Below are 21,636 nucleotides of genomic sequence, written 5' to 3' on the forward strand. Positions count from 1 at the left end.
TATATAAAAATAATGATTTTGAGAAGGTTTGATGGTGAAACTGATAGCTACTTCCTGCAAAAACTGAAAACAGCTTTTTTCAAAAGCAGGGGGACATGTTTTTGGTAATAGCAGTTTTTAGAACAAAAACGTTTCTCCAAAAAACTACTATAGCTGTCTGCAACAAAAATACCAAACGGAGCCGAAGAGCTATGTGTCAAATATTGCTATTAGTTGATGCATTAAGGGTGGTTCACTTTTGATCCATTCAGTTTGCAACTCTTTGATATCAACAACACAAATGCTGAAGCACAAATGCTGCCAACGCGGGCATCACTGCGGAACTCGACTCATCAGGTAACGCGTCTGTGTAATCTTCGGCACAGGGATCACACAAACACGAAAGAGATGGTACATAAGAGCACCAAAAGCGCTAATTTTCTAGCAGTATTGCCTAGGGAGATACCGGTACTATCGGTTACAAGGTTCTGAACCAAATAACAGCAACTCGAAAAATATTATCCATAAGTACTCTACTGTAAAAAGAATCAAGAACGCCAAAAAAAAGATTGGTGCAGTGGTTGAGGTCTCGGCTTCTTCAAGAGAGGTCAAGAATTCGACTCTTAGGTTGTGCGTGAGTTTAACTATAAAAAAAATCGGGAAAGAGATACAAAACTTGCATAAATTAATCACACAATTGATAGCCTCATTTTTGTTAAGGAGTATAAAATCTTGTTCGGATCTTCTACCGAGCTCTGATACCATGTTAAATAATCAGTCACACTGAGACAAGAAGATGTCACAAGAAGGTCTCGGTCTCACCAACAAGATCTTATATTTTTCAACATGAACGCCACGTAAGAGAAGCGAGAGCGATAACGATAACCAAGGTGTCATTGCTCTAACGACACTTGATCTTGAAGTAGTATAAATGACAATCTTGAATCCATGTTGTGTATAAACAAGCAAGTAACAAAATTCAAACAAGTAACATAAATGGAATAAAGCATCTTAACGAAACTTATGAAAACTTAAATTCGAAAATTGAATAAATCTGCTGAACGCTTAATGTTTACGTACTACATTATTAAAAAAATGAGCAAGCTACCTTGCCAATGTCGAAAACAAGAATAACACACTAACTCCTTGTAGGCAAGGAGGCAAAGAACTCCTCAATTTCAGTTGACTGAAAAACATTTGTCTCGGACGACGAATCCCCGAGCCTTCTACGTTGCACTTGCACTTGCACTTGCACTTGCGGTTGCGGTTGCGATTTTCTCTTCGGCGCCGGAGGGCAAACCTTTGGCTGCGGAATCCGATATTCTTCTCCCGTGGGCGTAGTGTAGCCATCTTCCTCCATCTCCAAAGTATGAGCTTTGTGAACTTCAAATGCAGAAATAGCTGAAAAATTTAAAAGAGTTGCATTAGTAGCATAAATATTAAGGTACGTGGACGTGTTAGTGGCTTCACTTATCTCACCTAAGCACGTTTTTGACTGAGGACTTGTTCGTGGGAGGTTATGATTATTTATATTACTAATTTTTATCCCAATATTAGGGAATAAGAGGTTGATTAAATTTCTTAAAATCCATATACAATCATTTTTAAATATGAAAATATTAAAATCTTATCATTTTCAAATATTAGAAAAGTAAAAAATTGTTTCATAAATGGAAAATTTATATACGGTCGTTTTCGGATACTAAAAATTAACTCAAATATTTGACCGTAATATTATCTTCGTCTTTTTTAATAATATGTTTTACATTTCGCACGCGTTTTGAAACGTATGAAGTAGTTTATCACATAAAATATTATGGAAAATCAATCAAATATCAAAAAATCTGGATCGAAACGTATCCGGATAATAATAATAAAATTTGATCGTTACGAGATCGTAAAAGATCCGAAATTTTCAAATATAAAAAATGTAGAATTCAACGGTTATCAAACCGGATTATCAGATAATAATGTAAAAATGTGAATATTTGATAACTTTTCTGCTAATAAGATAAAATCTAGCTTGTCCTGTAAATTGAAACGTAACAAATATCATGTCACGTTATTTATGATAATTTTTGTGTATGGAGTCTTTTACCCTAAAGTTTTTATTTTTTAAGGTTTCCTTTCTTCCGGATAATTGCATAACATAGACCATGCTAGTAATAAGATATTGGGCTTCTTCTTGTTTTGATATGGGCCATTTCATTGTGGGCTTAATTTACATGTTTTCTGAGTGGACCGGTAACTTATTAAAGCCACTAAAATTAGAAAATAAAGCACATGAAATATTAGTGTTATGACCAAATTTCTGATGATGATAGAACGTCGTTCGATCGTGTGTAGCGTCCTTCGGTCGGACCTGCAAGGAGAAGAATGCGAGGGTTTGTCCCCCTGATTTACCTCCGGTGTGAGAATCAGTAATCGGCCTTTCATGAGTAAGATGGAACGTACAAGAGTTATGATTGTACCAAAATTGTATATGTCATTGTAGGTAAAATTGTGTATATGATTGTGTGTATTTGATGGTGTATTTATCCAAACCTCGGATATAAATGCTTCAGCCGTTACATTTAGGAGGAAGATAAATGTTGGAGGGGGGTTACGTTTCTGTAGTTTGTTAGTCCAACGGTCGGCCCATGACTGCTTAATGGGCCTTCGGCTATTGGGCCTCATAAATCGGGTCACTATCACTAACATGTCCCTGTCTATTGGCCGGACTAGTGTGTGGGCGATAGATAATGTGTGTGGCCCATTTTTGGGTAGTAGCCCTAAGCCCACTTGTCATATAACACTCATCCAAGGAGATCGAAGACAAACGGAAGCTGGGAGAAGACCTGGAATAGACCGAATAGTGGTGTTTCCATTCGGATTTTACTATGCTGTTGACAAGGCTCGTGGCCTTTCCTGGAATTACAAGCTCTTTCTGGATGAACTAATGGAAGATCTAGTCGCTCTTGCTGTAGAAGACGGTCCTCTTGCGATTTTTTTTTCGGGAGAGGATGAAGACCTTTCTGATAATTTGATTTTTATTTTATTAATCTCCTGCCTTCGGACTTGTAACTTCTGCCTTCAGGCTGTTTATGTTGTGTTTTTTCTCCACATCTTTAGATTTTTTTTGCTTTGGCGTATAATAATATTTTTTCCTTTTGCATTGCATCTTCGGCTTTCTTTTACCTTGGCAATTTTGTAAAATTTTAGAATATGCATCTTCGACTTTTGTTTCGTCTCAACAATGGTGTCTTTGAATTTTGCCTTAATTGCATCTTCGGCTTTTTCCTTGGCAAATTTTTAATATTCATCGCATCTTCGGCTTTTGTTTCACCCCAGCAATGATTCAATTTTCATCGCATCTTCGACTTTCATTTTGCCTCAATAATGGTTCAATTTTCATCGCCTCTTCGGCTTTTATTTCGCCTCAACAATGGTTCAATTTTCATCGCCTCTTCGGCTTTTATTTCGCCTCAACAATGGTTCAATTTTGCATTGCATCTTCGGCTTTCGTTTTACCTCAGCAATTTTCGAGGTTTTAACATCCATCTTCGCCCCGAGTGTTTGAGGGACTAGGGGCATCGTTCGGAAAGGATGTTCAGTTTCCTTTTTCCGAGAGATGGGTCTTGTGTCTTAAAGACTTTCTAAAAATTACATGCTAAGTATAGCTGATATAGGGACGAAGGACCTATTATCTTCGGGTAGCCCCTAAATAGGTGTTTCGTCCGGTATCAAAATCTTAGAAAGGAGTGGGGTAACGAATGAACTATTTTCTTCGGGTAGCCCCTAGATAGGTATCCGTTCGTCCCCTTTCTAGAGGTAATGTCATGCGTAATGTTCCCTCCGAACGAAGGAATATTGTAGGGACGAAGGGCTTATCTTCTTCGGGTGGCCCCTGGATAATTGTTTCGTGCAGGAGATTAAAAAAAATTAAAGAGGAGCGAACGAAGGATCTATCATCTTCGGGTGGCCACTAGATAGGTTTTCATTCTCCCTAGCTAGTGTAAAAAACATGTTTATATCTAGATAATATAGATTTAATATGAAGCGACTTTATTTATGCCTTAGCATATTTCGAGGGAATTTTACGCTGCTTCGGCTGTTTTCGTGCCTTGATAAAATTTTCTTCCTTTACGCTGCTTCGGCTATTTTGGTGCCTTAGCGTAATTTAGGAAATTTTATATGCATCTTCGGCCTAGCCTTCAAAATTGTCATTTTTGTCCCCGAGTTTTTAAGGGACGGAATAGTTCAGAGTTGATTCGGAACTCCGATTTTTAACCTGACATAATTTATTCTTATGCTCCTTCGGTTTGCATTCCATATTTTATGTTTCTTCGGTTTAACATTTACCTTAGTGTAATTTATTCAATTGACGCATCTCCGGTATGTGTATTAACCTTGGTATAAATTATTTATTTTACTCATTTTTGATATTTAATCTAGAGGAATTTTTAATTCACGCGTCTTCGGTATTTAACCTAGCGTGATTTATTTTATATATGCGTCTTCGGTACGTAATAGTTACCTTAGCATAGTTTATTTGGTTTGTGCATCTTCGGCTTCATTATTTGCCTTAACACAAATTATTATTTTTTCTGTATATTTTTTGCCGTTTTGGAACCGCCTCCTCGGCCCCTAAGTGTTTAAAGGACTGAGTTGTTCGCCTTCGGGACTTATATCGAGTCAATTTTTTTCTCGAATTTCGAATATAACGGGTCGGTCATGCGATGTGGCCTTATGGAGAGCCTGGCCTCGCATGCGACCTATTAGAGTCTGGTCATGCGATGTGGTTGTATAGAGAGTACGTGCGATCACAGGAGACCTAGCCACGCATAGCGAACCTTCCTCCAATGCGGCCCTTTGAGGCCTGGTCATGGGTCTTCAAGTCAAATAGAGTATAAGTTGATAACAAAGTATCTCCTTTTAGGGCTAGCCTTGCATGTCTTCGATCTTTGTATTGTAATAGAGATTGTTTTCATATGATGTGATCTCAGAAATATATTGTGAATGCTGACCTCGAAGAAGTCCTTCCAAGTATGATATAATGTTGTAAAGACTCTATGATGTATCCCTTATGGGATCATGTAGTCATAACTTGTTGTAATTATATCTTCTGTCTTGCTTGTATGTGAGTTTGTACTCCAACTGGTCTCTTAGAGCCTCTCCGAAATATGGAGAGATTACTTCTTACTTGTTAATATGGGTGCAGGACTGACCTCTTGATAATATGGGGACATGCTACCCCTCATAGTAATATGGTGGTAGGTCACCCCTCCTAGTAATATGGAGTCATGCATGATATGAGGAGATGACTCCTTTCTTAGTGATATGACGAGAGGACTCCCCTCTTAATAGTATGAGGACAGAACTCCCCTCTTAGTAATATGAGGACAGGACTCCCCTCTTGTTGAGAGATGGACTTGATCACTATCTTGTTGAGAGGTGGATATGTGTCATCTCCTAGCAAGAGGTGAACAAGATTATCCTCCCTTATATATTTCCACGTGTCATCATGCGAAATCTTGGTCAACATGCGGTACATGGTCCCGATCCATATACAAATTACGAGAGCTCTTCCATATTCTTGAGCTTGTTTATTAAGCCCAATATTACTAATAATTATGGTAATGGGCCTCTTTAGAGCCCATGTCCATATTTAGGCATAACAATTATCCCCTGATTTCATGTTGTCATTACAAACTTAATCAACAAGACATACCTAATCCGATTATAATAATATTTGTCTAACCATACAATTATTATTCAGTCCTATTATGATAATAATTGTCATCATATACAATTATTACTCATTCCAATTATGTTTTGTATCACCAAACTCGTATCATATATTGGATTTAAACCCGGGAATTAGAATTTTATTCTCTTTTTTTATTTTTCCTTTTTTGTCAAATATATTCACTTTTCTTGATACATTCCCATCCAATTATTCTTTCATTGGACGGGTTTATTTGGACTTTTTTTTATATTTTTTAAAGAAGCTAATTGCGACAGTTAAACTATTTAAAGTTCGTAAGATTTTGAAAGTTTTCTTAGATAATCTTAAACTTCTCTTCGACGATTAAGGCAACTTATTCATCTATTAATAACTCCTGAGATGATCTCAAACTTTATTTATTTTAACCAATAAACATAAATTATATATAACTATCCCCTCGGACCCGCCCAATTGTTATTATTTTTGAAAAAGTATCTGACACGCATTTGAAGATGAATATAAAATATAGTTCTGTAACTTTTTTTAAAAATAATGAGAGGGAATGTGGGAGTATTAGTTAGTAGTTACTCTAAAACATCTCCCGAATTATCGAAACAAAAAGGTGCTTAGAGCATCTCCAATGATGTTGGCTATAATTGGTTGGCTAAACTGGACATGTCAGACAATATGTAAAATTTGTTGAATCCGTAAGACATTGTACTTCGATGGTATTGGCTATATTGGTTAGCTATATTTTAAAAATAGTATGTTATTAAAATTTTATGTTCTTATAAATAGAATATATTACTTTAATATGGTAATTAATTATTAGAATTTTTTTTACAGATTTCTTACAGGTTTGTAGTGGTTCAACAAATATAGTCAACATCAAGAGTTTGGCTATATTTATAGACAAGGGGAATGTACCATTGGAGATCTATTTTTTTTACATAATCTCTATATTTTTTTATTTATCACATGTATTAATGATTTTTAGCTAAGGGTTTTAAATGGTTGGAGATGTTGTTGCTAAAATATACAACACACAACACAAACCCTCGACCAATCTCAAACACCTAGAACTAGAGCTGGCCAAATGGGCGGGTTTGAACTGCTCATTCGGGACCGGCTCGTACGAAAACCGTAAAATATTCGGTCTGATTCGGGCCGGTTCAAACCCGCACAACCCGTCAAATGAAGCCAACCGAATACGAATTTAGTTCTAAAATACCGGGACCGGCACTAACCCGCACGAGCCCGCACAGGAGCCGCACGCACTATGCAGACCGCACAGCCCGCACAGGCCCGCGGGTTAGTGCCTATAAGCTGGAAAATCAGGTACTACAAAAACATGTGCAAACATGATTCATGCAATATAAAATGTGAAGTAAAAAATGGAAGACCATACATTAACTGGATGCAAAATTACCCAAATGTAATTTTATTTTAAGTTTTAATATTATTTGATTTGTAATTTTTTAATGTTTGATGTGGTTTATTCCGTTTTTTTAGAGAGGAGTCCTCTCATATCATTTGTAATTTTTTTAAATTAATAAAATTTATAAGAGGTACCGTCCTCTTTTTAACCAAAAAGTTAAAATAATAAAATTAATTGATTACAATTATAATATTTCGAATAAATTATGTGACATAATAGAAAATAATGTTACATTTTATTAATTATTTTTTAATAAACATTAAATTTCGAATTTTATATAGTAAAAAATATTTATTATACAATTTCAATACATGAATTTAAATTAGAATACAATTCGAATATTAGCATTAAAAATTAAAATACAATAGCACCATTTTAAACAAACAGAGTGTGACACAACATGACACAACTCCACTCAAATTATGCAACACTGAACCGCGTGTCAGCCCGTGAACCAGCCCGCGTGCCAGCCCGTGAACCGCCTGACACGCACACAAACTCAGTGCCGAATCCGGGTTACCTTCTGACAGCTTAAACCAGCCCGGCCCGATTCGTTCGCCTTCTAGTGCCAGTTCAGTGTTGATATTTCTCGGTCCCAGCCCGCTACAAACTCAGCCCGGCACGCACGACCCGCACGGATGGCCACCTCTGCCTAGAACCAATCCCTGACTAACCATAACACTCCAAAACCACACGTGAATAATTTATTAATGGACCATGCATGCACCACCCAATCATACACATAATCACATTCACAAACAATCTCCAAAAACTAAAATTAATAAAGGTTTGACTTTTTTGCAATGTAAAAAAACAGAGGAGGCCATTTGGGTCACACAGCTAGCTGCCCCCAATCAACCGGTGCCCACTATCTATAATCAGGCCAAGACCTAAACCCATTCCTGCCAGTCAACCTCTCATTTGATAAATCAATTTGTGTTTTGTCTTTTAGGTTTAGGTTAGTTGTTGACTTGTGTGTTTCACATTTCCCAATGTGATTTGTGTTTGGAATTATGTTAAAGTCAACCCCAACAAAAGATCCCACCCCAAACTCTCAAGCATTAATTAATTACTCCCTCTGTTTTTTTTATTTGTAACTTTGACTTTTGCACGTATTTCAATGTGATTTGACCGGCTAATTAGAAATATGATTTTAAAAATTTTCTTTTTGTGAATTAAAATATAAGTTGTCTACTTTTATTTACAAAAAAAAAATTTATAAATGATAATTTTAACTATGCGGCCAAAGCACATTAAAATGTGTGCAAAAATCAAAGCGACAAATAAAAAAACAGAGGGAATAATTAACCTCCTTTTCCTTTTAAAAATTAATTGTCCCCTAGGACAAGTGGAGTACATTTTTTGAGGGAGATAATGAAAAGAAGGGAACGAATTTAGGTTATGATTCTGGGAGTGTTTTGTTTTTTAAATTACAATTTTAGTTAAAATTTGGTAAATATAAAAACTATTTTGTAAAACTATTTTGTTAGATAAATATGGTTAATCAAATATGATTCTCTATATTATTTTTACTAAGGATATAAAAAATTAGAGTGCTAAATTTTTTACACATTCTTTAAATATGTCACATACATGACAAGTAGATTCCACATGGAATTTTTAAGATAATAGTTTTGTACCATTGAAGTTGCTATGTATTAAAAATTTAGAAATAGAAATCAAAATAGATGAAAAAAATTAATCTGACGACAACTAAGTAGATAAATTGTGGTATAATTAACTTTCTTTTATATACAGTGCCCGGCTGAAAAACTTGGGTAAAAGACAAATTTTGCTTATTTTTACACAAAATTAACAAAAATGACCAATTGCTGAAAAGTGGGTCAACTTTAGCCGATTGGATACCCAACTATCAGTGTATTATTCACTTTATATGAGATACCCAACTGTCAGTACAGTATCTCATATTACCCAACTGACAGTTGAGTATTCAATCGGCTAAAATTGGCCACTTTTTTCATAATGCCTATTTTGGTTAAAAAATTTGAAAAATTGGCTATTTTTGTCATATTTTCGAAAAACTTTAGATCTGTCACCGATAGCCGGTAGATGATTATAAAAAATTAAAAAAATAAATAAGGCTAATAATAAGAAGTACTTAAAAGTTGGAATAAATAATTTCAACCTCTCCGCACACTCGAAAATTACATTCCTTGTGTACGTAATCTTTTAAACTCTTGTATAACTAGTTGACTCTTGTTTATTAATTGTACATGGTGATGGTTCAGATAGTCTTGGTCCACCTTGATGGATATATCTCACCATATAATACAAACGCAGCTTGTCAAAATTGTTTGTTTGTTAATAAATGTATATAAATTAATCATATCAAAGACAATAAAAATTACAGTACAATTTTAAAATTTAAAGGTGAGTTGTTAGAACAAGACTCTTTTGGGAGGAGCTGATGAAATGTTAAGAATCATAGGTCATTTTGTTTTCATAAATATGGTTTAATATTTTAAATAAGTATTTTATTTAAGAAATTTTCGGGATGAGTAAGGGTTGAGTTGATAAAATATTAATGTCTCTGTCTTATTAACTTTTATATAATTTTATTTTTTTGGACGTCCCAATTAATTTTATATATTTCAAATTTTACCCAAAATGGTAAAGTTTCAAAATATAAAAATTAATCTCATTCACTTATGTCCCCTCATTGTTTCATTACACTCACTATACACATTAAATATTGATTGGACCCCATTTCACCCATTTTTCTTACTTTTTGTCACTAAATTACATTTTTTCTTAGGGTTAAATATCAAGTAGGTCACTTACTGCGTCCAAGCGTCCAAATATATCAAGTGAGTCACTGATTACAAAATTGACTCAAATGAGTCACTCATTTGAAAAATTTTATCAAAAATATCACTCTATCGTTAGTCAAAATTCTTAAAAGTATTATATATTGAGTTTCACACATTTTTTATGAATGATATTACATCCAAATGAAAGGTTCCGAGTTCTAGTATTTTTTATAATATTGTTAGATTTTTAAAATTTTATCAACTATTTACTTTTAAAGTGACTCATTTGAGTCAGTTTTGTAATCAGTAATTTACTTGATACATTTGAACGCAGTAAGTGAACTACTTAATATTTAACCTTTTTTTCTTAACCTCCCTACAATGTGTATACAAATCAATGGGACGGGAAGAGTAAGAATCAGTTGGTCTTTTTTTTGATAAATATGATTTTTTGGAGTATTTTATCCTAGAAATTCTAGGATGATCAAAATGAACCTAAAACAAACAATAAGTGCTAAACTAAAAGGGGGATGAATTCACAGTGAATTAGAAGTGAGTTGACATGGTAACGAAAGCTACATATATGTACTACATTTAGGAATAACTTTTTAGATTTACAAAAGTCCACGCAGTAATACATACACCCATGCCATGTGTATATATAAAACATGCAATATCCTATGCCACCTTATCTCTAGGGTTTTATACGGTAGCTAGCAATCCAACTACTATACACAAGTTTCAGTTCATCTGCTCCACTCTCACTCTTCTCATTTCAAAAAAATCAATATCTATCTTCGTGTATAACTATTCCATTAAACACCTAATAATCGTAGTGGAGGAGTTGATGGAGGCGACGTGGTTAGAAGATGAGCTTGTTCGCGAGCTTCTTGACGACGATTCGCCTTTATTTATCGTACCTTACGAGGAGAGTAATTTAAATACGAGTTCTAATTCTTCGAATTTTACTTCGAGCTCATCGTTCCTTGATCAGCTCATTTCTAGTCCTGATGTTATATCGGAGCAAACGGTAGAAAGTGTTTCGAATTTATCGACGTTAGCAAATAGTTATCGGAGCGGCTATATGCAAGAGCTTTTATCGGCTACTTCCAGGTTTGTTTGCTTGATGCATATTTTTTGTCGTCAAATCTTTAATTTGATCATGCATTGTGGGTATTTTTGTGGAACATACATTCATATGGCGGAACCAGGATCTTAAAAACGTCTATTTTAAATGCAAAGTTACAAAAGAGTATACTTAATTTTTCAAATTTTAAGATAGTCATAACTAAAAAATTCCGTAAGAGTTGGTTAAAGAGGTGATAATTATCATTTTGGTCAATCCCACCTGAATTAGAGTATGTCGCTTAAATGCGGTTTACCTTGGTTCACGTGATTTGCAGGCTATTGCGTGAACCCGTAGGGTTTACCCAGTGCGCACCCGAAGGGTAACGGCTGCGGGTTACTTACGAAAAAAAAATTATCATGGAACCTCGATAAATGAATATTCGATAAACAAATAATCTTGAAAAATGAATACTTTTTTCTGATCCCAACATAATAGAGATAGTATATTTTTGTCCTCAATAAATAAATAATCTCGATTAATGAATACAATATTTGAGTCCTAAAGGTATTCATTTATCGAGATTTAACTGTATTAGTTTTACTTTACGAGTTCAGCTCGAGTTTCAGTCTACCTTTTCCATTGTTGATACCTCCTCTGTTTGGATAGTGTATATGTGTGTCTGTTTTCTTCTTCATTAGCCTAAATTTAGCTCTTTGAAGTACAGGAGTTCATTGTTGGAAAGAGGAATGTGTAAAGCTGAGAGCAAGTATACATTGAGAATAAAGAGTAATGGCAATGTAATTTCGGATGATGGGTATAAATGGAGGAAGTACGGTCAGAAGTCCATCAAGAATAGCGCAAACCCGAGGTAACAACTCTTACTTTGTCGAACACTACAAGCATCTTAGAGCGACTGGTTACTTAACACTTAAGATATAACTAACGCGTTCCTTGTACCTTTCTTGAATCAGGAGCTACTATAGATGCACCAACGCACACTGCAGTGCCAAAAAACAGGTTGAAAGATCTACTGATGACCCGGACACCATCATCATCACTTATGAAGGCCTTCATCTCCATTTTACCTATCCATTTCTCAAACTGGGCCAACCTGACAACACAAGTCCAGTAACCAAGAAGCCCAAAGTATCCAGCCCAACAGTTGAAGACCCACCTGAAAATATCAGTTCTGGCCCACCTCCAGTGACTGGATTGGCCCAAGAAGAAGTAGTGCTGGGCCCACAAGGCTTGCTTGAGGACATGGTACCATTTGTTATAAGAAATCCACAAACAAACACTACTAGTTCTTCTCATTCTTCATCTGTTTCATCCTGTCCATCTCCCCCTACCTCACCACTTTCTTTCTCTTGGTCACCTCATGATTATTCCAATTTGTATTTTGACATTGGAATTTAATTAGTGTGCAAATGTCTGCATGTATGTAAAAATGTAATAGCAAATAAAGATCATATGTACTGTAATTGTGAAATATATATAGTTATAAGGCTATATTAGTATTTAGTAGTATAATCATTGTTATAGAAACCGGACAATTTTCCAAAAATCGTCGATAAATCGCTCAAATATCGATTAAAAATATTTGTTCGATTTGACCGGTTTCCGATAAATTGCAAATCAGTACATCAACTGAATAGTTCCGATTTCCGAAATCTATAAAACACAAGCCTCATGCATTTGGTACTTGTGGAGAATGTCCCAATTAATTTATCCACAATTATATATCTATTTTATGGATTTTATAATAAATTGTTTTCAAATATTAAAAATAGACAAAATCAAAACAATTTTGTGCCAAAAAATATACATAGTCTTTGCCACATAGCATATATGGGTCCATCTCTTATTTACGACACATATCATTCACCGACAAAAAGTAACACTTATTTCTAACTTTATAAATTATTATTACGTAATTTATCTTATGACACATCATTCACGGCAAAGAATGACACTTATTTTTTATCTAAACAAACGACAATTATTTAGCTATTTTTTTAAAAAAGAACTTAATTATGTGGCAGAAAAAGTGCTTATCACATTCCTAGGTTCATGCAACTTCACTCATTTTGGGGACATTATCTAACTCTAGAGGGCATATCACAAAAATGCCAAAGCCTGTTGTATGGATGATAGTCATTAGGCGGTCTGAAAGCGATGAAATTGTACATTTGATAATGCATAAAGATTGTAAACATCTGCGGATGACAATCAATCTTTACAAATTGTCAACTTGATCACTGTTTAATTTGTACACCTGTTTAAACTAGTGCATTTCTTAGTAGCATTAAGATTAGGGTTAAAATTTACAAATATATAGGTGCATAGATATATAACTTTTGCAACACTATCAACAAGAAAACAAATTACAGTAATGGTTGAGTTCATGTGGTCTACAACAATATTGAAAGGTATATAATAAAATGTCTTAAAAGGTCTGGCCCTAAAAAAATTAGTGGTCTGGATTTATTGGATCTGCAATAATTTGCAGAAGTAGACACTTAAAAATGAGACTTTAATATGTTAAAATGTTTGGATTTGTTCTATAGCAAACATTTGCTACAATATACAATATCGCAATTTTTGTCTGCTATATATGTGTAAAGTAGAAATTTTGTTGTGAATATATTGCGTCCATATTTTCACATACGGTGATAAATTTCTAGATATCATATATTAATATGTTATAAAGATCGTTGACTTGAACGTGTGTCTAAAATGTACATTCCGTAATATGATATGTTAAAAAGATCGTTGGCATGAAAAGTATGGCTAAAATGGAGATGAGTCCACATACTCAATATCCCTTATGTTACTTATATGCAGAGGCGGATTCTTCTTAAATTTTTAGTTTACTTAAAAATGTATATTCAAATTATATAAAAATTAAAAATGACCTCCTTAATTTTTTTAAAAACAATTTGCCTCTACTTAAAAACAAATTTGATGTTAAAAGTTTTCACAAAATTTATAAGTGAACGTTATACCTTTTTTGTTTCAAAAAATTATGGGTTACAACTGAAAATAGAAATTAGGAATAGATAAACAAAAAAAACTACGAAATTATATTGAACGAGTATTTCTAGTTAAACCACTTAACACCATTTTAAAATTTTATACTTTAGAATTTGATCAAATATGTCTTCTAATCACTTGAAAGACAGTTTATAACTATATAGTTAACATGAGAAGCAGTGTTGATTTTCAAAATTTGGAGGGTATTTTTGACCTCGCTCGAAAGATGATTAAAAAAAATATTGAAAATCTTTGAATTTATGTGTTGGTAAAATCGTTAATGATTCTAACGGTTGCAACTGCAACAATTAAGAAAGGATTTTCTGTCGCAAATATTGGTAATAATCCAATATATAAAATCGTATCTTTGAATTTTTTTCGAGTCAATTTCGAACCTATTTCAAGTCAAACTCGAGCAGAATATGTCAAATGCTCGGATGTAGCTCGTTAAAATTAAAATTTCCGACCCCCTTATATTCAAAGCTGCATACGTCACTTATACCTCTTATCTCCTTTAGGACATCCTCGTCCTCGTGAACCAATGCATCTCCCTCCAACTACAAAGGCGTGTGGTGATTGCTTAGAGCCTTAGACATCAAAGTGGATGATTTTTTTTCTTTTAAACGAAACTGTCACAACAGAGCTTAAAACTCAATCACAAATGTTGCGTTCCCGAATTAAAATTCGAAAAAAAATGAGAAATGTTCAACAAACTAGCATCAAAAGAGGCACATACTTAAACCAAAACTTGAAAGTACCGAGATTCAACTTAAACTTAAGCAACTATGATTGCGAAATGAGTTCAAATTTATCCGAAAGATCAGTCATATCTCAAAAATATGGAGATAAATCTATATAATTGCCAAATGACAAGTGGCTAGTATCGGGGATGCAAATGACAAGTGGCTAGTATCGGGGAGCATCTAGTAAGGGGCATGGGGTACGTGCCGCGCCGGATCCAAGAATTATATTTCAGGGGCACAGACCATATTTTATGAATACATCCTTATATTTTTTGAATTTCAGGGGATACTTTCATATATTTTCAAAAAAATTAATAGTAAAAAATAGTAAAATTTTATTTTAAGCGGGACACGTGTCCCCCGGGATCCCTTACTAGATCCTCCACAGGGTACGTGTCTCGCTAAACAAAATTTTATATTTTTTTATCATTAAAATTTTTAAAAATATATAAAAGTGCCCCAACAATTTAAAAATATAAGGGTGTTTTCATAAAATATAATCATTATCTGTCTGAAAATTAATTCCTGAATCCGCTCCGGGCTAATACTACTCCCTCCGTCCCTAAAAACGTTTTCTCTTTGTGTTTAACACGTTTGCCAATGCACACTTTTGATCGTTAATATCTTTAAATTCGTATTAGTATTAAATATAAAAATTTCACTGTATTAAAGTACTGATAAATACGAATCCAACGAGATCACTCATGACTATGTTTGATATTAAAGATTAGACGTAAATTAGTAGTCAATCGTTTACCTTGAACAGTACCGAAAGTCAAAAGAGGAAACTCGGGAAGGAGGGAGTACTAAATTTCAGCACTGGCAAACACTGTAAGACAGCCCTGATTGAGAGTAACAAGTTGCCACCTATCATTGCAAAAAAACACAATCATATTGTACCTTGTTTTAAGGTTATATAAGTCAAAAATTTACAGGCTGCACTGCTCATTGGTGTTTGGTAAATAATTCCAATTGAGTTTGAGTAACAACAAAACTCAAAAGCAAAAACACGTACTTCCGTAGTTCCGTTCTACGGCAAAACAAAAAAAATAGGGTTAAGAAGAATTTAAAGTTTTATTATTTTTTTTTAAATTTTAGTACGTCCTTGCTCACTTTACAGTTCATGTATGCAGCTCAAATTAATCAGCGTCCTTTACTTGAAGTCTACTCCTTTCTATTACTTTTGTCGATACGGGTTGTGACCCGGACTTCAGAGCTTATTATCCAAAATTCTAGATTCGATTCAATAACAAGTAAATGCTCGGATTTAAGTACGGAGTCACAACGATTAGACGTTTTGCTAGCGTTTTTTTAATGATCAGTCGTAAGCTAGTCAGAACATCTTGTTATAAAAAGAAAACATTTCAAAGGAAATTAGAAAAGAGTTAAAATAGTGGAAATCGAATATATGGACGTATTATACACTGAAATTCGTCTTTTGTCATGGACGGGGATATAGATGATCTCGGAATAATACTTTTCGAAAAAATTTGATCCGTTTACAATGCACTGAAACTCGATTTTTGTCGTGGACAAGAATATGACTGATCTAGAAATAATATCTTTTTTGTACAAGTGAACATTTTAATAATATAGAAGTTCCGCCATGAGTTTCCAATGGAATATTAATAAATTTAAATTTAAGTTACGTGATAAATTTACATTCAAAAATATAAATACAAACTAATGTTCCTTCTGAAGTAAGAATATTAAAAACATACAAAAATATGGAGGTGAGAGAAAAGAAAAAAAATTAAAAATTAAAATTAAAATTAGATGTTGATTACATTTTCCATTTATTTTGGTTATATATCTTATAATGATTGTTAATCTTTTGAATGAAGTCTTAACATCAACCTAAGATTAATTAATAAATATGTATACTTATTAATTCATATGATATCAACTATATTTTTGGAAATATATTTTATTATAAAATATATGTTGCAGTTACTTTTGCGATTTTGCGATTTTCAAGAATTTAAAACCGCGAATGAGCTGTTTTTAAAATTTAAATCCATAATCAACTCACGTTTCACAATTATCCGTGAAATACGGTTCGGTTGCGAGCGATTAAGCGTTTGAACGCGGTTACTCTGTACGCTCCTAGTTTCCATATGAACAGGGTGAATGAATGAGAAACTTGTGACATTACGTGATGACAATAATCATAATCGTGTCAACAGATTAAAGAAAGAACACTAGTGAGAGTCACAGGCTTAAGCTTATTCAAGAAATATCCAATTGGGATATGATCGAACTGGATAAGCCCATATCGTGAATACATTAATTCAGGGAATCATTTGGCTCCAATTATAGAGATCTAGCTGTATCTTAAATAATTCAGCAATTGTTAAAAAAGCTACGTATACGAGCGCGATAAAATAAGAGTTAAATATCAAATTGGTCACTGAAGTGAAAGTGATATATCAATTCCTTCACTGATCTTAACGGTGTATCATTTTGATTACTAAAGTCGTATAATTATCAAATAGATAACTCCAAAAATGTGACGAAAAAATAAATATTATCTTTTGTTAAGTTCTACACATTTTTCTTTAACGCTACTATAATTAAATGAAAAGTTATGAACTCTAGTATTTTAGATAATATATGTAGATTTTAAAACTTTTATTTACTATTTATTTTTAATTAAGTAAGATAAAATAACTATAAAATTTAAAATAAATAGTAAATAATTTTTTTAAAATCTAGATATATTATCTAAATTACTAGAGTTCACAACTTTTCATTTGGTTATAGTAGCGTTGAAGAAAAATGTGTAGAACATAACAGATGATAATATTTACTTTATAATCGCATTTTTAGAGTTATCTATTTGATGTTTATATGACTTTAGTGATCAAAATGATATCCCGTTAAGATTAGTGAAGGAAATGATATATGGCATTCCCTTCAGTGACTACTTTGATATTTAATCCGATAAAATAATACAAGTGATAAAAGAATTTCTTGTCATTCAGGACCAGGATCTTATATTCTAACATTATTTTCCAGTGTTCTATCAGCCTGAGTTCTGATACCATTTTAAAAGAATCAGTTATTCTAAAATCTCGAGATGTTAAAGAATGATTTTTTCCAGAATTTTATATTATAACAAGTATTCTAGACGGTTCTCGCATCTCATTTATTTCCTTTTTATCGTGCAAAGTTATAGGTTCAATTCTCACATCGAGATTTATTTGAACAGATGCTCATTTAGTTATTTGCAAAATATAATGGTTGACCACTTGTTCTCCTTACGGGGAGGTCAAATTCGACTCGTGAAATGTACGTGTGTAATTAATTATAAAAAAAGGTCTAATTATGCCATAATAATTATAACGGGAAGCTCCAAATATAGAAAGACTTGCTAAGCTCAGTTGTGAATAGATAATGAAATAATTTAGAATTATTGGTCACATAAGTCCAATAGTTCATGTGATGTACTTGCTAAAATATATACGTGCACACTTCTCCGATCATTAATTAATAATGCTTCTCCGATATCATAGGATGCTGAGAGAGACTGAGGGGAACTGAGGACAAGAAAGTAATTTAACATTATTCCTACTTATTTACAAGTAACCATCTAAAGTACTCCCTACAACTAAAGTTTTTGCAAATTTCAAAATAACTAGGATACTTGTGTTTAATTTATTACAATGCAACTACAAATTACATAATTACAGTAGAAACTCTTTAAATTAATACTCGTTGAATTAATAAACTCTCTAAAATAATAAATTTATATAGTCCCGACTTGGGCCAATGTAAAAAATTGAAAAACTCGATAAAATAATAAGATAATAATTTTTCGGGAAATCCCTTTATAATTTTCAGTCCCAAGAAAATCATAAATTAATAATTCATAGGAACTGAAAAAATATATTACACCTTATTGAAATATGTCAAACTTGTTTGAGAATACATTGAACACATTCATTAATCTTGTTTACATTATTTATACAGTACAACTTCAAAATTCTTTGTTAATTTTTCAAGATTACTAATTACGTTGAATCCCAAGATTCGTTAATTCCAAGAGGTATCTATTGAACAAGTCACATAGGCTAGGGTTAGGACTCTTCAGCCCGTGCAGCCCAAGCCCATGATAGAGTCAGGCCTTCAGCCAATTTAGTCACGTTAATCTCAACCGGCTCCACACGCTTCCTACAATCTCGCGGCATCTCCGCAATCCTTCCCGTGATTGTAGGAACAACCCGTGTCGGCCCCGAAATCTACGAGCAACTCAATCATCTATGAGTTACTTTCCATATCAAGCACAAAGTCCTCTAATGCGGGCCGGCCTGGCGGCCTCGGCCCGCCCCGCCTTCATTTTTAATTAATAAATACAATATTATCTTTAACTCCATTAGATGTGAGCTCATGGGCCCAGCCCGCGTGAGGGCAACCGAGCCCAACTCGCATGTCATGAGCCCAGCTCGCATGTTATGAGCCCAGCTCGCATGTCACGAGCCCAGCTCGCATTGGTCCATGATTCTAGCCCACACAGGATAGTCCAGCCATTCAATGCACCTAAAGGGACCTGTTTAGGGCCCATGACCGAAAGCGGGCATAACAACTACCCCCAAAATTCCTGGTCGCATCTTAAGGCTAGGAATTTTCCAACCGTAGCTTTTCATGGCCTCATAGGTGCGAGCCCACCAGGCTGCACCAAATCGCATCGCGTACCTTGCCTCGCACGCCTTCTATTTAATATTCATTTTGACAGCCGTTGGACAGCTGGCGTGGGGATCCGTGTCGTCATCTGAGATGGTGACACGTGTCACCTCCCCTTTCTCTCTCCAATCCCCTATAAATATGTGAGATTTGAATTCATTTCTCACATTTCCAAAAACACTTCCTGAATTGCTGCTCAATTTGCTCAAGGATCTACCACGGCGAAGATTATCATCTCCACAAGAACCGTCTACCGGCAGCGATATTCTCCGGGACCAGATTCATCAGGATCTTCATACACCTCTCCCACAGGTACTCTTCGATTCGAGCCCGTTTTTTATTCATACTTATTCATGTACACCATGCGAGCACACACCACCTGTTCGATGTGAGTTCACACACAACCACAACACGCGATGCGAACCCTTCCGCTCGTTTAGATACTTAGGTGCGATCCCGTGTGAGGTGTGAGGACACTTAGGTGCGACCCCATACTTGTTTTTTGTTTTTTTTAGGGCCACACACTAATTTTCACCATCTTTTACAAATGTCGAGTGCGTCTTCAGCCCGTTCCTACGGATCGTCTCGCTCCTCCTCGAGCCCGGCTCGCACCTCCGCCAGGCCATCTCATTCCTCACCCACTCCATCTCCATTAAACCAATATCCTCCTGAGCAGCGAGGCTCAAAGGACTTCCAACGCGAGCTGACTTCTCTTTCTGGTCGTCTTAGCCAACTCATCTCTCCTAGCTCAGCTATCACCCCTCAAGGGACTTTGAACATTGCCAGAGTTGAGAACTCGATGCGAGCAGCAGGATCCGGCTCGCTTGATATTCACCTCGACCCTAATCCCAAAGATTACACCAGGGAAAATAATATTTATGATTGGAGAAACAGGTCCGTGGACCTCTCCAAAATACCAGCCTCCCTCGGGGTGGAGGAACTTCTCAACCGCGAGCCCGTTCCTCTGGACAAAGAACGAGCCGAGGAGATTTTAAGAGAAATGGCCGAAGAGAGGGCAGACCGTTTGAGGCAAGCAGCAGCTAACGACCTCGATCCGTTTCACCTTGACTCTGAGTCTACTGACAGCGAACTGGGGAGTGCATACTACGACACCAAGAAGAAAGGAAATGAGCCCGTAGCTGCTGAATACCCCATTTTGGGGCTCGAGGGTGAAGAGGACGGCTCGCACTAGTCCTATGACTCTCCTCAGAGCGAGGAGGTGGCAGATGTTACAAGTCAGTACAAGATTTGTAACTACGACTACGTCCCTGCGGCCTCTCCTGAGCCTTACGTGCCTCCTGCCCAGCCCGAGCTGGAGGGTGAAATTGTTTTCAAGATGCAGATCATTCCTGATGGGGAGGAGAGCTCAACTGCAAACGAGGAGGTTAAGGTGCTCGCCTGCCGCGACCTTCCCACCTCGCTGACTCAAAAACATCTGGCCGAGCACATTGAGCAATTCCAGCTCGAGGGCCATGTTGTCCTGCCCCTACCTCACATGAGATGTTACCGATTTAACCATCCAGAGAATGGAGGCAGGGTGCCTCGCATGGTCTTGTCTACCTTCCTTCTGAGGCTAGGCATCTCTTCTCCTCTTCATCCTTTCATCAAGGATGTCTGCGAGTACTACCAGCTCGCACCTTTGCAGATCAACCCGAATGGATACCGGGCCGCCCTCGCATTATACATCATGTATAGCAAGTGTGGGATTCCTCCCCTCACAGCGAGGCAGCTGGGCTATTTCCTTAATCTAAAACATTCTCTCAATGACTTTGGATATTTTTACTTCTCTGTCTGGCCGTGCTTCAACAAGAAGAATCTCATTCACAACGGGCCGAGCAACTCAGGGAAGTGGAAGAGCCCCTATTTCTACGTCCACGAGGTGCCTCGAGTCCAGACTCATTTCTATTATAATCCATGTAAGTCTTCCCTGGCCGCTCTCGTTTTTTCTACCATAATTCCTTCTTTTAACAAGAAATGTTTTTTTTTCTTCTCCAGCCACCCCGCCTCGCACTGTCCTCGTGGGACAAGAAAAAATAAATGCAGACAGCCTGCATTATAGGGAGAATTTCTCCCTAAGATGAATGAACCCCTCCTTCTAGCGCCAATTGTTATAGAGAGAATTCCGTATAACAGTGTTGTGGAGGTTAATGGGCGGAACAAAGATCAAGGACGGTGTTTGAGGGCGGAGGAAGGTTGTTTGGTGATGGCTGAGC

The 21,636-nt window shown here is 35.5% G+C and overlaps 1 protein-coding gene across 1 annotated transcript; it reads left to right on the plus strand.

Annotated features, from left to right (window-relative positions):
* Positions 1–10,533: 10,533 nt before the first annotated feature.
* LOC141678438 (uncharacterized) lies at positions 10,534–12,507 on the plus strand. Its single transcript, XM_074484757.1, has 3 exons — positions 10,534–11,008; positions 11,689–11,832; positions 11,936–12,507. The coding sequence occupies exons 1-3, from the start codon at positions 10,542–10,544 to the stop codon at positions 12,378–12,380; spliced, it is 1,056 nt and encodes a 351-aa protein (XP_074340858.1). The 5' UTR covers positions 10,534–10,541; the 3' UTR covers positions 12,381–12,507.
* The last annotated feature ends 9,129 nt before the right edge of the window (positions 12,508–21,636 follow it).

This window comes from Apium graveolens, chromosome 8 (genome assembly GCF_009905375.1).
Source record: "Apium graveolens cultivar Ventura chromosome 8, ASM990537v1, whole genome shotgun sequence".
Classification (NCBI taxonomy): Eukaryota; Viridiplantae; Streptophyta; class Magnoliopsida; order Apiales; family Apiaceae; genus Apium; species Apium graveolens.

What these genes read in the sequence shown, in the direction of transcription:
- LOC141678438 (XM_074484757.1), top strand. Translation starts at nt 10,542, where the DNA reads ATGCCATGTGTATATATAAAACATGCAATATCCTATGCCACCTTATCT. An exon ending in CTTTTATCGGCTACTTCCAG is followed by an intron (nt 11,009 to 11,688) that starts GTTTGTTTGCTT and finishes TTTGAAGTACAG; the next exon opens with GAGTTCATTGTTGGAAAGAG. An exon ending in AAGAATAGCGCAAACCCGAG is followed by an intron (nt 11,833 to 11,935) that starts GTAACAACTCTT and finishes TTCTTGAATCAG; the next exon opens with GAGCTACTATAGATGCACCA.